At 40.0% G+C, this 23409-nt stretch overlaps 1 protein-coding gene across 1 annotated transcript in view; it reads left to right on the forward strand.

The window, feature by feature from the left end:
- Nucleotides 1-23409, forward strand: part of XRN2 (5'-3' exoribonuclease 2) — a 51284-nt gene that overhangs the window by 20279 nt on the left and 7596 nt on the right. Inside the window, exons 18-28 of the mRNA XM_086482262.1 lie at nt 3565-3672; nt 3760-3849; nt 4381-4453; nt 7232-7315; nt 8161-8258; nt 8349-8428; nt 10187-10243; nt 12300-12368; nt 12460-12594; nt 13462-13589; nt 19756-19816. Coding sequence (XP_086338388.1) covers nt 3565-3672; nt 3760-3849; nt 4381-4453; nt 7232-7315; nt 8161-8258; nt 8349-8428; nt 10187-10243; nt 12300-12368; nt 12460-12594; nt 13462-13589; nt 19756-19816 — 983 coding nt within the window. The remainder of the gene's footprint in view (nt 1-3564; nt 3673-3759; nt 3850-4380; nt 4454-7231; nt 7316-8160; nt 8259-8348; nt 8429-10186; nt 10244-12299; nt 12369-12459; nt 12595-13461; nt 13590-19755; nt 19817-23409) is intronic.

Consider the following 23409-nt stretch of genomic DNA (forward strand, 5'->3'; position numbering starts at 1 on the left):
TGCTTTTCTTTGCTGTTTTGGTTTTTTTTTTTGAAGATATAAAGTAAGTGGGTGCCCATTCTATTTGACACTCAAGATTTGAATGCAGTTTTTGTTTCTCGCATACAGTAACGGCGCTTGTTAGTTTATTAAGGACTGATGCGTATTTTTCCTTTGCAATACGTAGCTATGCATAGTGAAATTGCAGATGACTAAATGAGGGAACAAAGGACAAAGCCGTGAAATGCTAGTAAGAATTTGAGGGGAACAGAGTTGTCAGTCTCCTCTGTAGATTGTAGTGATTTTCTATGAAGTGTATTGTGGTTGAAGTAATCTGTATCTGATTTAAATCTTTTGATAATTGAGATGTCAGATTGGCAAGAGATTAGTTAGACATATTGGGGTTTATTGTACTGATGGTTAATAACTAGCTTCGTGCCCTGCAGACAAAGTAAGTTGTATTTTATGTGTGACCTGGTAACAGAACATGCTCAAGCCGATGAAGTTTATCCATCTCAGCAGGGCTTTGTAGCTTGAACGCAGTGCCACGTTGATAAAGCTGCACACTTTTCATAGGTGGCTCAAACCTGTCCAGCTTGGGGCACAGGCTGTGCAAATACCTCTCACGCCTGCAAAAAACTGCAGTCTTAAAGTTGGTTTATTGTGTACTCCTTCCCCCTCGCCCCCTGCCTTGGAACAAAAAGGAAGAGTGTTCCCGTCCCTCCTGCTTTATTAATTGGTTGACTGTGGGCTCCGACTTGCATATTATGGTGGATGAGAAATCACGAAGTTTAAGGTTTGCAAGTCTGTTGCAGTTGATCTGCAGGAGAGCTGAGCTCTCCACATCCTTGAGTAGCTCCTTTTGCAAAGGACAGGTGTCACCTGGACACCTTTATAGGTGGAAATTCCCATGATCCTGGTCACAATTAAGGTCTGCTGAAAGCAAACTGAGTTCTTGTCAACCATGGCAAGATACATTCCTAGAACTCTGTCTGTACCCATGTGTCTCCAAAGTGTGTAAATGAATCTTCAGATTAGCTGTAGGTGTCTACTTGCCAGAAAACTGTCAGTGTAACCTTCAGTGATGCAGTACAACAAAACCACTGCAAAAGGCAGCCTGGATTTTAAGGGAAACTGAAGGGCTTAGAGGAAGGGAGTATATGGCAAAACTGAGATAACATTTACAAGTCATCCAAAATATTTATATGCTTTTGAAGCTTGCAAAATTAAGTTTGTTTTATTTAAAGAAGTGTGCATGGGGTTTGTGTTCATTGCTTTGTGATTAGTGGCTCTGGCCTTGTGCAGGCATCATCATGTGCTTTTATAACTGTTTAAATTGGGGTTGCATTTGCATGTGCACTGTTGAGGATTTGTGGCTTTCAATGTATGGGAGCTGGAAGACAGCCATGTACCAAACTTAAACCAGTACGGGCAAGTCGCTGTGCAACATTCACTGATTTAGCTTGTAAAAGCAGTTTAGTTGTTGAGATGTATGTAGGTGACTCCTTGTCCTTCAGAGTTTGTAGACGTTCTGGCTGAAGTGACTGATGCTTATAGAAGTGATAGAAGATTACAGTTGCAAAGAAAATAGAGGTTGACAACAACTTCAGACTTCAGGCAGGACCACAGTGCTCTCAAGAAAATTGAGAAGGAGTGCCAATAAGACCTCAAGGAAAAGTGACTGTACAGAAAATATTTTCTGGTTTAGAAATTTTCTAAAGGAAAACTTGATGAAAGTACACAAACATTTAGGGCTTTGTTTTTGCCATTTTGCTTCATATTCAGATTACTCGAAAAGAAGGCAGTCTGTCTCTAGACCTTAGAAAAATCACGTTGCAGACTTACAGTAGTTCAGCAATAGCTTACTTGAATGTGCTGCTGTCTGTACTTGCGTAACAGAGCTATGTGTAGACAAGATACTGTAACCTGTTATGCATGGACAGTCTGTTGTATGGATATGGAGCGGCAATCAAATCACTTTCTGCCCATATTATGGAAGTTAGATTAGGAAGTTGTTGGACTGGGAGACTTTCAAAATAGGTTTGCTTGAGGGTTTTTGTTTGGAGGGTTTTTTTTTCTTTTCACCATAATAAGAATTTCTTCCAGTAACTACTGCTTGTTGTCCATAAAACTTCTGACAGAATACATCAGGTGCTTTTCTATTCTTATAAAAAGCTAATAACGCAGAGCGTGTTCCTCTAGCGGGAACATCTGTTTGGAGAGAAGGGGGAAAAAAAAAAAAAAACAAACCAAAAAAACCCCACAAAAACCAAAAACTCAAAACAAACCCCACCAGTCCACCTGGCTTTTGAAACATACTGAAACTATCTGAAGAATTGCATCTAATAATTATAGTGTCTGTGATTTTTATACCAAAAATATCACTGGAGGAGCCTCATTGACATTTACTTATTCAGAATTGGAGGTCAAAATAGTAGGCTTTTGTTTCAAGTGGTACTGCTAAGAAAAATAGCTGAGGAGGTGAAAACTTGACTTAGACCTTTTCCTTTACAAAGTGCATTGTGTTCTGATGTGTTTTGAGTTTTTCTTCTTTTTGAGGATTATTTTGCCTGTTTCAAGTGAATGCACTTTGTATTTTCCAATATCCAAGACAGAAGAATAAGAGGGAGAAAAGCAAAATGTTACTCAGAGTGTGTATTAGTGCTTGCTGAACAGAAAAGTAACAGTTAAAACCAGAATACATTTAAACCTGCAACAAATATCGTTCACATTTTCACACCTTGTAGAGTGTATCGTATTAGGGTTCTCTAGTCCCACATATTCCTGAGTTAGCAGTGGGATTTTGCATTGAAAAAACAGTAGTGCAAACTGTGCTGCCAGAAAAATGCTAGTTCTGCTCCTATTGAGAACTCTGTAATGGCTTTCTGACTGACACGAGCCTGCTGTTTGTATAATTACGGAGAACTTGGGAATTCCTTCTGTGTCGTCCATGTGCATTTACCTGTTGGAGATGCGGTAGCAACTCTGCACAAGTTGAAAATGTGTCCAGTTGTTACAGGCTCCTCAGCTTAGCCCCAGGGACTGGTTAACTGTATGAATAGACTGTGATTTCCTACTCTTTGCGAGAAATTTTTGTGCTTGGTTTCACTGGACTTTGTGTACATGCTGGTGTGTGTTTTCTTGAGGGGGAGGAAAAAGTCATGAGGTACATTACAGTGTTCCGAAGCTAAGGTTAAGATTCTGCTGTAAGGTCTTTTTTGTCGTGCTGGTGCTAGGTCCTGTCTCTTTGGCTGTCTCCCTTAGTGACTCAAACCTAGCACATAGCAAGAGTACTTTGGCATAGAAGTCTATCTGCTGTTCTGTGCTGCCGAGGAAATGCCCGAGGTCTCCATTCACTGCCAGTGAACTCACTCGCTCTAGTCTGGCAATGAAAAGTTAAGCCCCAACCTGAAGTCCAGAGTACCTTTAGAGGCAAGAGCTCTTTCTTTTCTAATCATGGGGACTCCTCTTTCTCCTGGTTGATGCTGGGCTAAATTTTGTCAGCTTTAGTGACTGGGCTACATGATTTTTTTTTTTTTTTCTTTTACTCTTTTGATTTGTCTGATTTTTGTTTCTTTGTCCTAGGGCTGTGCATCCTGGAACTGGTATTACCCTTTTCACTATGCTCCGTTTGCTTCTGACTTTGAGGGTATAGCAGACATGCCTTCGGATTTTGAGAAGGGCTCAAAACCGGTAGGGCACCTTTATTTATTTACTTATTTGTTTATGATTTAACAGTTCATTAGAAGTGTCCTACATCTGCTTGTTTAATTTCAACAGTTTAAGCCTCTTGAACAACTTATGGGAGTATTTCCAGCTGCAAGTGGAAATTTTCTGCCACCAACGTGGAGGAAGCTCATGACAGATCCGGTAAGAATCCTTGTTGTATTCCTCTCTGTAAGATTATGTCAGCTTGCAGTTGTGTGAGCATGACTTGCTGCTTACTTCAGGCAGAAAAATAACAGAGACTGGGAGGGAACATTTTTGGTAGATTGCAGAGATTCTTCAAAGACCTTTAAAAGTGATTCTTTTGAATTCAGATGTTTGTGAGAAAAAATTGTTTCCTGGCTCTTACACTTTAGTAAGATTGTTTATTTTCTTATAGAAACCTTGCAGAACTTAACTGGGGAGTAGATACCTTAACCCAGTTATCTCAAATTATTCTGCCCTACTTAACTACTTGTTTTGATACTTGAAGTAATGAAAGTGCCCTACCACACTTTGTGTTTAAGTGGCATTTAATGAAAGCTGTTTCTATTACTCAAAGTTCTTTGCATCCTCCTTAGCTTTGTGTTTACTTGCCCTCTGTGAAGTACAGTACTACGTGGCATTCTGAATCAATTTTGTAATTGACTTTAATGCGTTTTTTTAATTATTATTACTTTATTTTCTCTAATGCAGGAATCAAGCATAATTGACTTCTACCCGGAAGATTTTGCAATTGATTTAAATGGGAAGAAATATGCTTGGCAAGGTGAAATTTCAACTTTCTTTTTTTTTTTTTTTGAGTTATAGTATACTGACCTTAGTCTTAAGAATCTATGTAAAAATAGGAAGAAAATTGAAAATTATCTTAGTGAGATAGTGACGCACCAAGTCACAGAGGTAACTTGTGTTACTTGGTGTGGGGGAGGAGTATTTTGCAGCAGGTATATTTTTGAAAAGAAATTAGTATGAAGAACAAATTATGGGTCAGTAACTGATTTAGGATTCGCAGTGATTATTAGTAATTTCAGCAGTCATTCTAGACTTGCTAATTTGTCCTGAACTAGATTAATCATTTTTCTAGTTTTATCAGCCTTACTGTGTAATTGTCTTCTGTCTCCTTTGCATTTAATTAATGGATCTTGTTCTGTTCAATCAGTGGCTCATTAGTACCTTGGGAAAAATGCTTTGGGGGATATAGAAATATTTGGATGCATACAAAGAATGAAAAAACAGTTACAGTATTTAATGCAGCTTTCTCTTTCTTTAGAGAATATTAATTTTAAAGGTCTGTCAAATGTTGTGGTTGTTACACTATCCAGATGATAATGTAACATCTCAACTATAGGTATAAAGAATTATTAGGGCACAAAAATTCCATCTGAACATAAGAAGACATGTTTTTACTCTGAGCATGGTCAGACACTGGAACATGTTGCCCAGAGAGGTTGTGGAGTCTCTGTCCTTGGAGATACTCCAAACGCAACCTGAGTAGCCTGTGACCATGCTGGAGCAGAGGGGTGGACTAGATGATCACCAGAGGTTCCTGCTGGTATCAGTGGTTCTGTGATTCTTCTCCCAAGGCAAGGTGTTCTGAAATAGGCACAGGTAGACACGCAGGTATATTACTCGGGGCAGTGTTCCAAAATCAAAGAGAATATTCCTAGGTGTTAGGAGCTGTGTTGCAGAGCAGGTTGTCCCTCTGTAACTTGAAGCCCTTTCTTATCCCTGTAGTAATTCTGGCAACTTTCCTTAGTCCTTTTGTCCAGTTATCAAATCTACAGTCTAAAGCAGTAATGTTTTAAGTAGGTCCCACATGCTTTCAGCAGCCTGTAACGTTACTTTTGATTGTTTTAATGCTTAATTGCATTACAAGCTCTTTGTTTTGGATTGTCATCTGGAATTCTCTGCTTAAGAGGCAGTTGTGAAACAAGAAATATTTTCCAAGCTGGAAGTACAGTCTCTGTTAAAAAGCATCTAGTGTACCTTGTCCTTTTAATGAAATGTTTGAAGATCTTCCTTTTAGAGATGTGATTATGGTTCTGAAAGCTCAGCATTGACCCTTTTTGCAGTCTCCTGGGTTATGAACACTTCCTGTTTTCTTGTCATTCCACCAGTATGTTGTGAAGGTGAAAATAAATTGTTTGTTTTCCAGGGTAGGCTTATCACTATTTCCCTTCACAAGGAGTCATATTCCAGCTGAAACTTGAACATGGCTGAGGTCTGGTGCTGTCTTTGGCAAGGCAGTAGTCAGTGTGCGTGAAGATGGTCCTCATGCTTCATAAGCAGGGACAGTGCACATTTCTTATTTGGTGACATTGGCAAGAGCAGACTGTACAGCTCTGCTCCTCGTTATCTAACAGTAGCCTAAATAAAATTCTGGTTCACTTAAACTTCTGACATATTGAACTATTTATGGTTCGTTCCAAACTGGTTTTGTTAGGAGATGATATGAGCTTCTGGTGTAATTACAGTTCAGGTGGAGTTTTAGGTTGTCCCCTGTCCTTTCAGCTTCAGGACAATAGTATTTGTTTTAACAAAGCCACATAAAGATCTAGCTTCTGAAGCAAAAGTGTATCAGGCAGACCAAGCTTTAGATCGGGAATCTTAAGTCTGTGGAAGTCCGAAGTCTGCCAATATTGTACCTTAGAGTGACGACAGACATGTCTAAGATTTGCCCACCAGCAGAACTGGTACAAGCACAAATATGAAATTATGAATATCAGTTTGGTAGAAAGCCTTTGCTGTCATCTGGATTAGAAGTTCTAGTGTACCCGGTGAGGGAAATAAAATAAAAACTAAAGTAATTATTCAAGATTCCAACCGATAATAACGGTGACAGAAGTAAATCTTTGATGAATTACCATAGTAAATTTCTTAGTGCTTTTTTTGATTTTATAATAGAAGAAAACATATACTGAAGTAAACCAGGGAAGGCTGTTCTCCAGCGTCATCCAATACGATTGAATGGGCTCTGAGATGTGCTGCTTCATGAGGGATTTTGATCCTGAGAGGAGCCTCCACGTTATCTCAGAGTAAAATTAATAGCTGGTATGAATAGTCCCTAATGGATAATATCTGTATCACCTTGTCACTGAACTTGGAGTGATTTCTTCCATTGTTGTCTTTTAATAAATTAATTTGAATAAAGTAGCATTGAGTTCTGTCTGGGGAGTATCTGTAGCAAATGAGACAAATAATGACTGTCTTACTGAGCTCATCTTGTTCCTAAATGAGGCAGGTGTGGGTAGAGGTTATTTCTTCCCAGTGCCTCTCCAGGACTGGGGAGGAGGAGGATGAGGAAGGGGTGCTTGGAGATAAGCTTTCTTTTTCACCTGCACTACCACTGAATTATTTTTCTCCAAACAGCCTGCAGGGTCACAACCTCTAAAAATGTAGGGTTTTCTTTCCCGTGACTGATGCAACAGTTGTTTCTTGGGTAAAGAATCACTTTCCATGCTAGTGTCTTTCCCACCCCCCCCACCCCTGCCCACCCCACCCCACCCCCCCAACAAGTGTGGAAAAAATAGTGTTTTGGTTTTACTAGGTGTTGCATTATTGCCATTTGTTGATGAGCGACGCCTTAGAGCTGCCCTGGAAGAAGTATACCCTGACCTCACTCCTGAAGAAAGTAAGAATCATGATATTTTCTTACGACTTGTTATTACCACTGTGTTTTCATCTTAAATGAGCAAGGTATAATAGATGTTTGGTTGGATTGAATTATGGCAGGCTTTAGCCTCTTCTTCATAGATGGTGCTGGTAATTGGAATGTTCCTCAATGGGTTTGGTTTTGTAGCTTTTGCTTACTTTTCTTTTACTCGAGTAGACCTGCATAAGACTTAACCTGAAAATTAGATGGCAACTTAATCGTATTAAAAGCTTCTATCAGTATACACTGTCAAAGTATACACTGTCAAAGTACTCGTTACGTGAATATGTTGCAATCAAAAGAATAAGCTGTTTCCAAGGTTAGAGATGATGGTTAAACTTGGTAGATGTATTGGCTGTTCTGACCAGCAGGCTGGCTGTATCCAGTTACGATATGTGAAGCTTCATGTTCAGCTTATATAGGCAAACGTAGGTGTTGCTTTCTCCATTGTACAAAAATAATAACTGGGTCTTGTAAGTAAACTGCCTAGGAGGCATGTGGAGTTTTGGGGGTTTGGTTTTGGTTTTTTTACCTAGCCTGTCTGTCTTCAACATTGCCCTGTTCTGAATTGAAGATTCCTCCCATTGAACACAAGATTCCTGTTTTACTGTCTGCCAGCCGCCCTTGTGACAAGAGACATCCTGTTCTGGGCAGAGATGCTTTCTTTCCAACACTCTTGAGGAACATTCAAAGCTTTCTCCTAAATTATAATGAAGCTGTCCTTTTGTGGAGATGTCAACAGGATGATGTACTGCTCTGCTGTATTCCTTCCTTCCTTCTTTGCTTTGAACTCTTATCCCATTCTCTTCATTCTTTCTTTCTAGGCAGAAGAAATAGCCTTGGTGGGGATGTTCTCTTTGTTGGAAAACACCATCCACTTTGTGACTTTATTGTAGAACAGTACAAGACCAAAAATACAGAGGTAGGTTGTATGGTTCTGAAGGGATTTTATAAATGGTGAGGGTGGAGGTCTAACAAAGTGCTTCGGTTGGAAAACTATTTTTTTCCATAGGCCGTGGATATGCCCCCAGAGCTGTGCCATGGAATTCAGGGAAAGCTTACACTGAATGAAAATGCTGTTCTTCCAGATCAGTGAGTATGGATTTTGGTGTGAGTTGTGTGAAACTAAAGGACATTGCCTTCAGTTATGTCTGCATTTAAATAAAAATATCTTTGTGCCCGCAACAAGAAACCTAACTCCTGACAAGGCAACGCATTTAGTTCTGAGGCTAAACATGCTTTCCACTATGTGTCATAGTAGGTCTGTATTATCGTCAGCATACGTAAAAAACGAAGCAAGTAAGACTTGCCTTCTGCAATCCAATTTTTTTAATTTCAGAAATAGGCTTTTATGTATGATTTTTATGTATTTGGTAATGTTTGAACTGTAATTTGTAACAGGGCTTATATAATAAAAGTAGTAGTGATCAGTGGCCTTATTCAATAAGATCAGTTGTTTTGGCCGCTTTGCTTTTGTATGAATGTTAATTTAATGCAGTCTGTAACTTCCAGTAGTGTATGCTGTTAAAAAACCAAACACAACTACTCTTCTATGCTGATCTTAATTGCATTAAAGAAAAATCCAAATAGAGATATATTAGATGTATTTTGCCACTTTCATTTAGGCTATAGCACTAAATTCAGGACTGCTACCAGCTACAAATACAAAAAATGCTAATGCTTTTTGTTTTCTAGATAATGCATTTAGTTTGAGAAATTATCGGTGTAATCTTTACATTGTAGGGTATGCATTCATTTATCTAACTGTTTAGAGGCATAAGCAGGTGTTCAGTAACTCATTTGCATTAAATGCACAAACACTCCGATTTTGTTGGACAGATAATGTATCCTAGGTCATACTCACTAATATACATTTCTCTATTCTTGTCATGGCTTGTGGAGAATATGAGCAAGTCAGGGCTGTTCTTGGAAGGAATAGCGATGCAGGAAAAAGAAAACTGCTGGCATTGTGTTCCCTAGGTAGGGCGTGAGAAATGGGTATTTTTTTACCTAGAGTATTAGTTCACTAGGAATTCTGTGAGGGTGAGTAGGCATTTATATTGCCACTTCAAAATAAGTCTTTGCTAAAAAGATTTGTACCAAATTCAGTCAGCATGTATAGTTTGTGACCTCTATGTGTAACATGGGTCTCTGACAGTTGTGCGCAGCAGGATGAACAAAGGAACCTGGGTTTGGATTGATAAGAGTAATGTGGTGTTTGTCTGCTCGAACTGAAAGGGGTAAAGTTTTCTGGAGGAAAGAAGTACTAGTTAATTGTAACTGCATGTCAGCCTGTTAAATCTCAGTCAGAAAGGAGACTCTCTAAGTGCTGTGTAAAATAGCTGCTATTTTTTTTCTTTTTTTCTTTTTTTCTTTTTTTCTTTTTTTTTACTTCAAAGCCTTTTTCTTACTAGTGAAGCAGGTTTGTGTCTTCATGGTAGCTGCCTGTGTGTCTGTCTCTGGTCTTCTCCTGCCCTCTTTGAACACGTTGGCTTGTTATAATCAAACCTTAGCAGTACAGGGAGGTTTCCAAGGTGCAGAATAGTACTAAAGTTTGTAAACAGGCTGCTGGGTAGTGAGAAGTGTGTGAACCCACTGTTAGACACTAGAGAATCCACACAGATCAGCTGCAAAAAGTAGTGACACTAAGAAATAAGGATTCAGTAATTCAGTAATTCCATTGCTTATATAAGTATTTGGGTTAGGGGAAAGGCAAGTTAGTTTTGAAATCCCTTTTATGTGTCTTAGGCTTAGTTGACAGAGGAACAAGAGTGGTAGCAACAGAGAAAGTGGAGCAAATGGTGAGAAATACAATACGTGATGTTTTGACAGAGGTTTTTCTCTTACCAGGACAGTGGAGTCTCCTGTTCCAATGCTGCGTGATCTTGCACAAAATTCTGCAGTCAGGTAAGTAAACTCCGTGTTTTAATGCAATGGTGTACAACATGCAGCAATCAAAAATCGTTTTATTCTGGTGTTTTGTGTTGTTGAATTTGCAACAGAATCCACCTCTTAATAAAACTGACTCTTTTACTTTAAACGTTTCTCGTTTTCTGTGAGAATTGAATCCAAGATCTTGATGTAACAGCAGACTTGGGTTAGGGTGGTTAAGCAGAGTGCATAGTGGCGTGTCCTGCAGGCATGTCCAAAATAGTCGTTTCTCAATGCATCAAATCCAGTGTGTTTCACCCCTTCAGAAATACCTCATCTTCCCTGCTGTTGCTTTTCTGCTCACTCTCTGTTGGGACTTCTGAGACTTTGGCAAGCAAAGAGCAACACCTACAGAACTTGATAGTCTGTATCGAGCCTTTTGAATTAGTGAAAACCAAACGTTCATGAGAGCCCGCCCCCGAGACAGAATTGGGTATTGATTGAAAGTGCTCCAGCTCCTGATTTTTGCCTCTTGGATTTTTATCCATTTTTATTCCTAGAAATTCGCAGAGGATGCCTGGGAATATAAGCTTCATGTCTTTAAGAAGTAAAGGAGTAATACTAATTGCCCGAATATGATGTTTCGGAGAAAATAAGAAACTTCATAATGAATAAAGAACAGTGCAGAGTTTCCAAGAGTAAATCTTGTGGTCACAGAAGGTTTTAATTGCTCTTGCACTTGACAGCAAATTTCTGTAGATCTAGTGTGTTGTATGTCATTCTCACTTAATTTGGAACAGTGTAATAGGTATGTAATACTTGAGCCTATAGCCTTGCGCTTCTTGAGCCACATAAGATACTTGAGACACTGAAAATCACTTGTGATCTGTCTGCATAATTTTTTCCTCCAAGGAGGCATAACTTGGTTCAACCAGAATAACTATCTACACGCAATACAAAATCCTAAGTTGTGGCTTGTCAGGGTATTGTAGAAAGGATGTTCTGAAATGGGGATTTAGTTACTTTGAGTGATGAGGTAAAGGTAGTTGTTGGCTTTCCATCTGCCACTGTCAGGAGGTTTGAATTGTTTTATGCTTCTGTCCATTCCTCTGTTGCAATGATTTTTCTCCCTGTCTTTTGAGATAGTATGAGCAGTCATGATTGTGCTCTTCAGTTCTTGTGACTTTGGCTGAATTTTCAAAGGGACCATTATTCTTTCCTTCCAGTCTCATTCTGTGTGATGAAAAACACCAGCTGGAAGAGTGAGATTATTCTGTTTAGCTGTTTGCTTTTATCTTTCTTGGCATCCCAAGCATTATTCTATATCAAATGCTAGGTAGTGAGAGAACAGGAAGCAGGTTGGTACTGTGTACTTCAAACGTGTCCCTGGTGGGACCTACCTGAGACCTGGATACTTACACCAGGAGATTGGAATTGCTAGGAGTGTGGATGAATTTTCCTAGGGCAAACCCAAACTGCTATATAATGCATCGTACCAACAGAAACCAAGCTTTCAACCACTTTTTGCTCTGTTACTATTTAGTTTGTCTAATGCTACACAGCTCAAAAAGCAGGGTTTGCAAGATGTCACTGAAAATAGGTGTATGTTCCTCCATGGGAACTGCAAAGCCACCTTGCAGGATAAAAACTCCCTGGCCCAGGAAATCCCACTTCTGAGTTTTGTATGCCTCTGACTCAACTGCATAGCAAGCTGATATCCTTCCTGTCTATACTGTGGCAGCCTTTGAACTTAATCAAGTGCAATCAGTGCTTTGAGTAGAGGATTTGTACTCAAGGGTCTACAGAAGATACTTTCATTACCATACATAGGACTGACTGTTTTCTAGACATTAAACTTTCTTTTGGACTGGCTATCGATAACAGGGGAGAAAAAAGGTCACCCTGTGAAAATAAGTGGGACAAGTCCAATATAATCAGTATATACATGTGCAAGAAATGCACTTTGCAGTTTGTCGTGGGTTCTTGAATCTTATCTTTTCTGTTGTGTACAGCACTATTAATAAAGCACAAATTACTCTTTAATCTTGTCTTAATTATCAAGTAAACCTAATTCTCAAATACTTTCTCCTAGTATCTCTTTCAAAGATCCGCAGTTTGATGAAGACTTCGTTTTCAAGGCTATAGTGTTACCTGGTGCAAAGTAAGTATCAGTTTTCAAATAATTCCATTTTCTTTCATTCATCTGAATATTTGCTCTGATAAGTATTTATGGGACTATTTTTAATATTAAGGAAACCTGCTCCAGTTCTGAAGCCAGGAGACTGGGAAAAAACCAACAATGATGGCAGGCCTTGGAGACCACAGCTTGGTTTTAACCGAGACAGAAAACCAGTCCATTTGGACCAGTCAGCGTTTAGAACTTTAGGGTAAGACTGGCAGCATTGTTGTTGACTGCATTGCTGAGATGACTATGCTTCTTTATTGCTTTTTTAATTTAAAAAAAAAGAAAGAAAGAAAGAAAGGGGGTGGGGATGGACTGTCAGAGATTAGGTGCTGGTGTTCCATGTTGGAAACTTTGGCATATGATATTTATATTCAGTATTGATGAAAACTGGATATTACTATAAGTTTGCAGTAATGCTTTGCATTCTTCATCATTTTGGGGGAGGTTCTACTAAATATTTGTAACTAGCTCTCGCGCTGCTTTTTTCCAACTTGTTTGATGGTTACTTGCTTGAAGTACAGAACTTGACATGAAGAACAGAAGATGGTTCACCTAGTTACAAAAAAAAGTATAGGTGTGCTGCCGATCACATATGATGTCTCATTAAATTGCTGTCCAGGGTGGCAGATGCCCCAAGTATCAAAGTCTTAAGGCAAATGTAGTTCTGCACAGGAATAACAGCAAAGGCTTGGCAAATATCGACATGCCAATATTTGCAGATCCCGCGTCTCTATCAAATCTCACTTCCTGGGGAATGTGACAGCAGTTCAGTTTTACTGGACTCTTCCACAGTTTGCAGGAAATAGGTGTTTTTCTCTTTATTGTGGCTTGCTGTAGAAACTTCAGAATTTTTGCTGGGACCAGCTCGCAAAGCGTGTGCTTTGGTGGTGGTGTGCCTGGGACAAGCCTGGTGGTTTGCCTGGTGTGCAAGCGAGTCACTGCATCATGTTTGTGCACTGGCAGACTGGAAAGAGCTGAGGTGTTTAATGGGCTGGGTAGCAGCTGTGCTGTAAGATGGCATTCATAAAAACCTCATTCTTTTTTCCTTTCCGTTTCTTACACATAATAGCCATACGATGCCAAGGGAAAGAGGGATGCCAGGAATGTATGCCAATGCAGTACCTCTTGGAACTTATGGTAGCCCATACGCCAGGCCGCTTCTCAGTGGGCAGCAGCAGATTCCTAAATTGTTGTCAAGTAAGTGGGTTCTGCTTTCTACATTTCTGAGTTTCAAAAATGTTACTGTTCTTTTGTGGTCTGTTGCACTACTACAAATAAAAAATAGATCCAGGCATCCGTCTTCATTAACCTTGTGTTGCTCTTCTCTATGGCTCTTCCTTTATGGAATTGCTGTAATGAAATGTGCTAAACTGTAATTATGTGCCTGTAAGCAGGATCCCATTTTAAATACTGCACCCAGTATTCAAATGCAATATGAAAAGCAGCACTTTGTCTACTAAGGGTTCCTAGTGTTTGTTACCTGGAACATACTGAGTATGTGGCTGAACCTCAACATCACCAGTGTCAGCACACTTGGTGGAAGCTTGGTGCTTTGTGTCTGTAGAGAACAGAAGAGGAGGATGCTGGCCACAGAAAATAGTTCATGCATGAGCATGGTGGCAGATCAGGAAAGATTGTAGGAACAACAGAAGAGCTGTGGTTGGTGCTGAGATGCCAGACTGAACCGAAATTGCTAATTCAGTCCTGTATTGGCTTCTCCTGCCTGCGGTGGGTCTTGCAACTTCTGGCTGAGGTGGTAGGAGATCGTCAGGAGGTCAGGGTTGCCACTGCTGTTGGCTTGGTGAACAAGTGGGTGAGATAAATCCTGTGTGACCTGAAGTGGAGTTGTTCATCCTGGAAAGGAGTTGCTTGTGCGAAGAGCTCCCGAAAAGGATGCTAGTGAAGAGTCCTATCTCTTTGCCTGTGATCAGGAGCTGTGTTTCTATAATGTGGGATTGAGACCAGAGGAAACATGGCTAAACTGCCTAAAGAGCAGCTTTAAAGTAAGAAGTTCTCACTCTTCAGCTGAATTCTTGCAATACTGAATTATACAAGTGTTTGAAGTTTAGACACCTGACACAGATAAAATCTGAACTCCAACATTTTGTCATGCTTAGAAGACCAGATTACTGCATAGTGAAGCTGTCAGGCTTCTTATACTTGACTTGTATTTTTGCCACATACAAAACAGCAAGTAAATAATATCGGCGGCCACTCTGAATGAAACTTCCTATCCAGTCCCAAAGTAGATGAAGTGTAGTTGAGTAGTGGGTGCAGAAGCTTTCTTGTGCGAGGAATTAGATGGGTTAAGTGGAGAGATGGATTGAATATGAGAGCCTGGAGCTATTAACTTTGATTAAAGGAAAACAAGTGGGTTTCTAAACAAACAAGAAATATGATCTGAAAGGAAGAGTGTGGGGAATGAGAAGCCAGAACAACCAAACAGCCATCGCATTTTGTATTAATCTCTGAAAAGAGAAAGTCTGCGTGGATTTGGGGAGAAGAAAGTATTTGTGAGCTCATCAGTCCCTATGCTGCTGTTCAAGTCTTCTGAATCTCAAGTCTTGACGCTTTGTGGGAAATACTTACTTCAAAGTAGTGTTCTCTGCCTTATGTATGTGGAGCTGATCTTGCCAATTAGGTACTTAGAAAGCTCTCATCCTCATGACTTCTGAGCACCTTGTGTTGTGTAGGAAGGACTCCACATGCAAATATGCCCCAGTGCCATCATTCTTTCAAACTGAGGAGGCTTGAATCCACTGATCGATACGAAATCTCAGTCCATCTGGTGGCCTCCGAAAAACTGTCTGGTGGCTTTCTTTCACAAATCCCTTCCTCCCCTCATCTTCCATCCCTTCCTCACCCTCAAATTGCCTCAGGCATCCCCAGTTGCTGTTCTGCAAGCGTGCCCAGCAAATCTGAAAGCAAGGCTTCTTTTCTTGTTGTTGTTTCTTTCTCTCATTGTGCCACTTTCCTTAATGCTGCTTTTCCCATTAGGCAGAGGTTGATCTTGTACTTTGCTGTTCATGCAGCAAAAAGAGGTGCCAGGTCAACCTGCTGGTCCATCCAGCCGCCGTCATGACACGCAGCTTCACACGCTGCCAGCAGTCATCATACAAAGGCTTTTTCACAAAGCAGGAGTTGTGTGCCTGCCATTGCTCTCCAGGGCTCTTAATCCCAGAGTCGAGAAGCTGGTTCCTGACACTCTCTTCTTTTCATAGGAGACCGCAGTGTAACATGCTGCAAATGTATTCTTTGTCAGTTAATTCTGTTGTGTTTCTCCTCTTCTACTAACGATACCAAGCTGTCCTAGGAGACTGGTCTTAAACTCTAATTAACTTCTGGTTTAAACTGACTGCAGTGTGAAGTCTTTACAACTAACTACAGTGGGGGTTGACTTAATCGATGCCAAGTGGCTGCACGTGTCTTTAACTCCTCTACCTTAGCAGGCAGAGACTGCGGTAAAAGGGTTAAAGCCTTGCTTAAACCTCCATAGTCCAAAATTTCTTCTCAAATCAGTCTTTCTGACATTCACACTGAAGGATGCTTTTGAAAATGGGACCACACCCAGACACCGTAACATATACTGGATTATAGATTGTGTGGGTTGAACACGAGGCAAACCTGTCAAGATGGGAGCGTGTCAGCAACATTCCGAACCTTGCTGCGGTAGGTGGTGGCCATCTTATTGAACAGGAACAGTCTGCACAGACAATGCGTTTGCTCTGGTGGACACTTGTGGTCAGAACTGAGCACATGGGCCAGTTTCACCTGGACAGCATTCTGTCTAGGGGTGCCAAAAGGTGTTCCTAGGTCTGACAGCACAGCTATCTTCTTGCGTTTTGCAGTCAACCCCTTCAGTTGAAGCACAAAATGTCTGTTGAAGCACAGATATCTTCAACTAGAAAATCATTAGAAGGAATGGGAAGGCATATGCTGGGTTTTCTTAATGGGGCAGGTTATCTCTTGTGTCAAAGTCACGTTCACCAGTGATGTAATTGTGAGAGAACAGCTGTGTGTGGCGGCATAATTGGAGTGGGAATCATCTGGGAATCGTCTGGAATTCACACATTCCTGAAAAACTAGAGGTGATGTGGCAAAAATTCCCACATTTTGTGGGATTGATGCAGAACAACTTTTCATTTTATGTATTATGTTTTTATATGTATGATGAAGTAAAATTAGACTCTAGAAGGGCAATGCGGTCAACCAAAGTGCCATCTCTTCCTCAAGAGCCTGCTGTGGGTGTTCCTTACTGTTGTTCTCTGATTTGACTTTGATGTGCCAATTTTCAGTTGATGAATAATTGTCTGTGCTGATAACTTGGGGAGTCAAGTGCAGTATGGGAATACTCTGAATGGCATATTTGGTTTCTGCAGCACAGGATATCTGATTTACGACTTTCATTTCAGTCAGTAAACTTGTCAATTAGCTGTGTTTGAAAAGTGATTTTGATTAGTGCAATCAGTAAACACAAAATCTCGTCTTTGATTGCCACACTGATTAGATAAATTGTTACTTGAGGAGCTGCTAGAGAAGGCAGTTTATTTGGCCTTATAGCTCTAGGAAATGCCTAAGTTTTGAAGACTAAAGAAAATATTAATTGTCGTCTCTTCTCCGATTTTGTGCCTTTTTGAAGTGCAATTCACTGCTCCAAGCTTTTTCCCTCGAAGATTGTTCTCTGTCAGAGCCATACAAAAGAATAATAATAAGGTGGCTTTAAATGTGTTTATGATGATTTCATTAAACTGTTTCTTAAACTGTTCCCTAGAGCTGCAAAAAGATGTGGTTACAGCAGGAGAGCTGGGTCCTTTCTTTTTCAGATGGAAAGGAAGTGATTAAATAGGACACAGGTTTTTAACTAGCCCTTAAGCAGGGATCTGTATAAATGGGAAACACTGCGCCAGGGCGAGACTAGCATCACCTCACTGGGTTTTTCACTAGAGCACCATTTGACTCTGGCAGTGGAATGGGAGACATGTTAATAAACTTCAATTAAAATGTGAAGTTCTGAGCAGGGAGGGAGAGACTATTACTCTGTATAATTGTCCAGATACTTGGGGGTCTTGCCCAGCTCAGCCTGGATGAGGAGAAGGGTGGGGGAAGCATTGCCATTATTCTTCCTGGAGTATAGGGTTTTTTTTCTGGAAGCTTGTGTCTCCTAGCAAGCAAAAGGAGAACTGAGACAGGCTTAGGAGACCTGCAGGTCTGGTTATGGTGAGAGCCAAAACCTAGCCCTCATGCTAGTGGCTACAGATGAAGAACTACAGGTGTTAGTAGCTACAGATAGAGGGGGTTTGTGCATCTGAAAACATTTTAGCAGAGCATAGTTCTTCTGTATTGCATGTATTTCTGTGGCGCTGGTGTCTGTGAAACTTTGAAATTATTAGAAATAAAGTCATCTTAAGATATTTTTTGATTGAAAATAGTGACACTCTTGGGCTTTACCATTTTTTTTTCTTTGCAATTTCATCTTTGTATTTTTTTTAAAGCTTCAGTTAACGTTGTCTCTTAATTGTTCATTTCCCCTAAAGTAGCTGAAGACAGCATTATGGGCCTGGGTTTTCTTATGTTGCCCTAATCTTGTATTCAAAAGCAAACACAGAGTCACTAAAGTGTGGTCTTACTACAGCCTGTTTGTGTATGTAAAAGCCCTTGTAATTCACAGGCTGATCGGTATGGAAGTGCCACTTACCCATCTTTAGTCCTTGGGGTGCTTTAGACTGGTTTGGTTACAGTGTATGCGAAATAACCAATTACACTTGTTTAGGAGCATCAGGTGGTGACAGTGTGTATGTTTGAGTGTGTGTGTGTATATAGAGAGGTGTATGTATTGGTTGGGGTGTGTGTATATGTATAATGTTTAATAAATACCTAAACCACAGCATGTACCCCCCTGCAGCTCGGGCTGTTGCTGGGCTGGGTGGGCTGGATTAGCTCTGCCTGGAGGGAGGCCCAGGTGGGAACATGGGAGCTGCTGGGGATCAGAATTTATTTCCTCTGACGAAGCGGTGTTATCTTCAATGGGAGCTGCGCTCTCCAGTGCTGCCGTGGAAGGTTTCTGTCCAGGTCAGACCATTACAGCCTGCTGACCAGCCAGCCAGAGTCAGGAGAGGTGCAGATTTTTCCTCTGTCTGTTTTTTTTTTTTTCTCCCCTTTTAAATTATTGCAAAGCTTTACTTTACTTGAATATTGGCAGTTCAGCAGGGCATTGCTGTCCCATCGCAGTGTGTCCATTAGACAACTTCTGGAACCAGCTGTTGAAATTAGGTCGCACTTAAACACCATTGAAAATAATCAAAGATGTCACTGAAACTGAAGCTTTTGATTGATGCACAATTTGAGTGTTGTGCACTGACTGAGGAGCTATTGATTAGCTGTTTCTTTTATCTTGTTTACTGACCAGTTTGTTTAGAAGAACAACAGCCATTTAATTGTATGTCCTGTTAAAGCAATGTTGTTACTGCTACGTCTTTGTAAAGAGTTAATTCGGGTAGGAGAAACAATTGAGAAGTGGGTGGTCTTCTTCATTGCAGTTTATAACTGTGGTGCTAGGTCTCAGGCCAAGCTTTTACCCAAAAAGGTTTAATTCAGTCTGATTACATTATCTGAGAAATCATTAATAGATTTTTATTATTATAATTTTTTGCGTTAACTTTTAAATATATTTTTACTATCTTTAAATATATCCTAAATGTAACATATTTATATATATATATGTATATTAAAAAAAAGTGGATGAAGTGGAACTGTTTGCTTTACTACGTGCTCTGGTCATTCTTTTAGTTTGCTTTATAGAGTAACAGCCTAGTTGGAGGGAAACTTATACGTATTTTGAATATTAAATATTTGTTGCTCACAAACATGGGGTATTGTGCTGATGACACAGTGGCGTGTGTAGATGTATCTATTTTTTTCATATTATATAGTCATGAATGTACTTGTAAGAAAAGTAAAGATGAAATGAAGCCTTCAGTTGTTATGGTAACAGACATGGCTTTGCATTTTTAAAAATTCAACAGAAGATACCGGTGAAGTGTTCAAGCACTAACCAGTGCTAGTTCTAGCAATTTAATTTCATTATTTACAATTTAAAGCTTATTGGGCATATTAGAAAAACAAACAAACAAAAACAACAACAACAAAAGTTGCCTTTCATTAATTAATACTGAGCTTGCAACTGATGGACATAAGAGCTCAGCACAGTAACCAACGACTTGGTGAAATGTGTTTGGTAGTATACCCACTTTGAGCTTTTCAGTTTGACTTCTTAAAGCAAGTTCTCGGGCACGAGTAAGAGGAGCACAGTTCTTTCAGTGTATTTGCTCTTTTTTTTATTTTAACATTTTGGTTTGCCCTCTAGATCTTAGACCCCAGGAGTCTTGGCGAGGTCCTACACCCTTGTTTCAACAGACACCACAAAGGTAAGGCAGGAGGGATTGGCGTTTTGCAAAGTGTGGCCAGGAGGATGTACTTGGTTCTGCCAGGCTTCACAGCTTTTTTTTTTTTTTCCCCTCTTTGTTTTGAACTTTGTTGTTTAAATTCGTAGAAATCACACTGTACAGCAGGGGTTTTTTTAAGTTAATTAATGTCCATGATTTATTTATGTTTTGTGAGCGCAGTATATGCTGTTCATCCTTTAAAAGGCTTGAGTACTTTGTATTAAAAAAAAAAAAAGAAGGCAAAAACACTTTCCATTAAAACTCAGACTTCAAAATTAACTTTACTGTTGATGCTTTGGTACTGTTCTTGGTTCTTTGGCCTTTATCTTATTGAAGCTTTTGAGATACTATGAAATTGAACACAGAGAGCTTAAAACTGCATTAGATTTTGGACAGGCTAAACAAATTTCTTTTTAGGAGGGCTGTGGAGCTTAATGAGGCATAACTAATGGTGTTCCACTTTTATCATTTCTGTGCCGCAACCGCAGCATTAGTACAGACTAGCCATTGATTCTTGCTACAAACCTCTTGAAGTCCTAATCAGCTTCTTTGGTACAAGTTTTTCAGGCCTGACAAGCCTATTGTAGGGCAGTGTCACTGTAGGTCAGTAGTTATTAGTTGCCACTGAAAACAGTTTCTTTAACTACTTAAGACTGAACTGAATTAAATGCAGAAGGGACTCAGGGAAGGATTATGGAATCTGCAGTCCAATAAGTGCCATCGAATAGAAGGAATGTGACATGGTTTGATAATAAGGGATGTTTTACATGTGTTTCTTCATTGATAGATTATATGTCCTTAAGTCAGATGGACTTTCTAAACTCCAGCATACCTGTGAAAGCTATGAATAATGATATTTATTTATATTTATGGAGGAATGAGAGCGTATGTGAGATCATTGAAGTTTCTGCTCTGTGGCACAACTTTTTTTTTCATGGTTTTATTTGCAAATGTTGACCATTGAAAATATGAGCTTTGGGAGAATTTATTGAGCTGTCCGCCATCACGTTTTCCATGGCAACCATTTTGATCCCTATTGAAATAAGTCCGGTTCCCTTGTCCTGTGCTGCATCTATGCAGAATATAGCATCATAAATGAATCTTGCATTATAAATGAATCTTGGATTACAAACCTTAATACTGCTTTGTCCATGGGAGTTGCTATTCCCACACCTTAAATCCAGTTTGTATAATACCATTTTGTGGAATATTGGTACGGATCTGCAACTTGTCATTATTTTTACAATGCTATACTTCTGTCATTTTACCAGGCTGTTTATTTTTGCGACATGGAAGAGTTATCAATTCCTGTATAAATTTTAGCCAGAAATTCTGTCTGTTTCTCACTTGAAATACACATTTTTATTACAATTGTAATAATTGACCGTTTCTCTAATCAGAAGCCTATCGTAAGGTTACTGTGCTTGGTTTGTGCTAATATTTTTTGAAGTAACTGCACACTGCCCAGGCACTTCAGAGCATTTTTGGAGACAGATGGTGTTTGTGATTCAGTCTGCTAACCTATGCAGCCTGCTTCCAGTGTTGCAGTAGTGAACTCACTATTCAGTTCCTAAACTTGAGGAAACTGGTGTCCCCTGAGGTGACTTTAAACTGAAGATGTATCATTTTCACCTAGAAAATAAGCTTTAGAGAAGTTTGCAGAATGCCATTCTGGCTTTTGAGTGACAACAGTACATTTACAATGTTTTATCTGCCTGATGGTGCTTTGTTATACTTCCGGTGATTTATTAAAATCACTAGCTTGCCAGTTTCAGTGCTGAAGGTAAGTCATTTTTCCATGTTCTTGAAAGGTGTTTGATTTGGGAAACAAATCAAACAGATGCTTAGGGCCGGTGTTGAGTTAGCTGCCGTACAGAGTTAAGCACGGAGACTTCAGCAAAAGGTTAGACAGAAACATGAAGGTAGATAGGCTTGGTGCAGGAAAAAGTGGCTCAACCTGTTGAACTGACCGGCTCCCTCAAGAGGTTTTCAGTTTGACAATTAATTCCCTGGGAGGTGCCAGTTCCTGTACCACTACCCCCAAGGCTGTCCCTGCTTGCTGCTGTGGCTTCAGGTGCTCCAGCAGCAGCAAGGTGCCACCAGGGAGAGCAGCGAGGAATTTGTTCTCCCCTGTCACCCCTGCTCCTGCAAAGAAAGTAATTGAGGGAGAGCCCAGCCCCTGCTCCAGCCTTTTCAGATGAAGTGGGTTGGCAGGAGGCTACGATATCCTTGATTTGCGACATCAAGCAGGGGATAAGCAAGGAGCCCTGTCCCTGCCAGGAAAGCTTTGAGCCTTTGTGCTGTTTCAGGGATCGAGTATTGCAGTGGGGGCTAAACTAGCTCTTGCTTCGTAGGCCTGGGTGGAAAAAACCCAACATTGTAAAGCTGCTTCTTTGTAATCCAGATGACCTTGTCTCCTGCCTAAAATTTCTTATGTTTAAATTTAGTGATGCAATTCAGTGTGCAGCAAGTAAAATCGGACATCTTTCAGCACGTCCCGTTTGGGCCCTGGTCTGACTTGGCTGAGTTACTGGAGATCAAAGGAGATTATTTCATGCTCTTGCCTTCAGTGCTGGTGTTCTGATATGTTTCAGAGGTTTTATATATGCTACCTGGTTTCCTGGCTGATGGAAATTTGTAATCTGCTCATAGAAGAGATTTCCAAAGAGGCTGAGGTTGGAACACAGAAATGTTTTACTGTATAAAGTTTCCTGAAATTGTCTTAGCTAGTCTATATGTATATGCTTTAGTTTAATCGTAAGTTGATGAAACTCTGGATAGTGTGTTTGAGTAACTCTGCCAGTGTGAAGTCATGTGATACTTCAAGTGGCACAATTCTTTTTTTGTTACCCATGAGGCACAGCTTTGCTGCGTACAGATCTCCACCCTCAGGTAATTTGAATCAATACATCCGCTAGATGAACATGAAGTCAAGTGCTGTGAGGACTATAATTTCCTGATTTCTGTTTACCAGATGGAGACCTAAAATTTTGGGATTTAAAAATAGTACATAGTTCTGTGAATTAAGAGCAGCAGAGAAGTGTCAGCTGACTTTCTGACTTTAAGATCAGAAAATGCATTGCAGCTTTTTTTGGTTTTTTTTATACTGGGTTTATCCCCTACAATACATAGTGGTTCTAACTGAAAATCACCAATTTCAGATGGTCTCGAAGCAAAAATGACCCAACATAGCAGTGATATTACTGTTAATGTGTTTCGTTTGTTTCATTAGTTAAATATCCCAAATTTTCACTTTATTAAAATAAAAAGTTTAAACTGTGCCAAATGTATTTTAATGTCAAATGAAATGTGTGTCAAACTTTCCTGTTCCAGGCTTGTAGCAGTTGTTGGCCTGTGACCAGCAGTTGCTGAGGGTATTTATCACAAGCATGTTAGCAAAGTTGTGGAGACAGAGTGACTGTTGGTGAAAGTCCTAGAGCTGGGTCTATATAGGTAATTCCCTGTAGTTTTCTTTGAGGCTGAGCAGTGTGTTCTTCCTGGAGAGTCTGCTGTTTTCTGGGAATAATGTGAGGGAAAAAAAGCTAGTTGTCAAAGTACTTAATCAAAAGGAATAT

The sequence above is a fragment of the Leptosomus discolor genome, chromosome 2 (genome assembly GCF_034619465.1).
Source record: "Leptosomus discolor isolate bLepDis1 chromosome 2, bLepDis1.hap2, whole genome shotgun sequence".
Classification (NCBI taxonomy): Eukaryota; Metazoa; Chordata; class Aves; order Leptosomiformes; family Leptosomidae; genus Leptosomus; species Leptosomus discolor.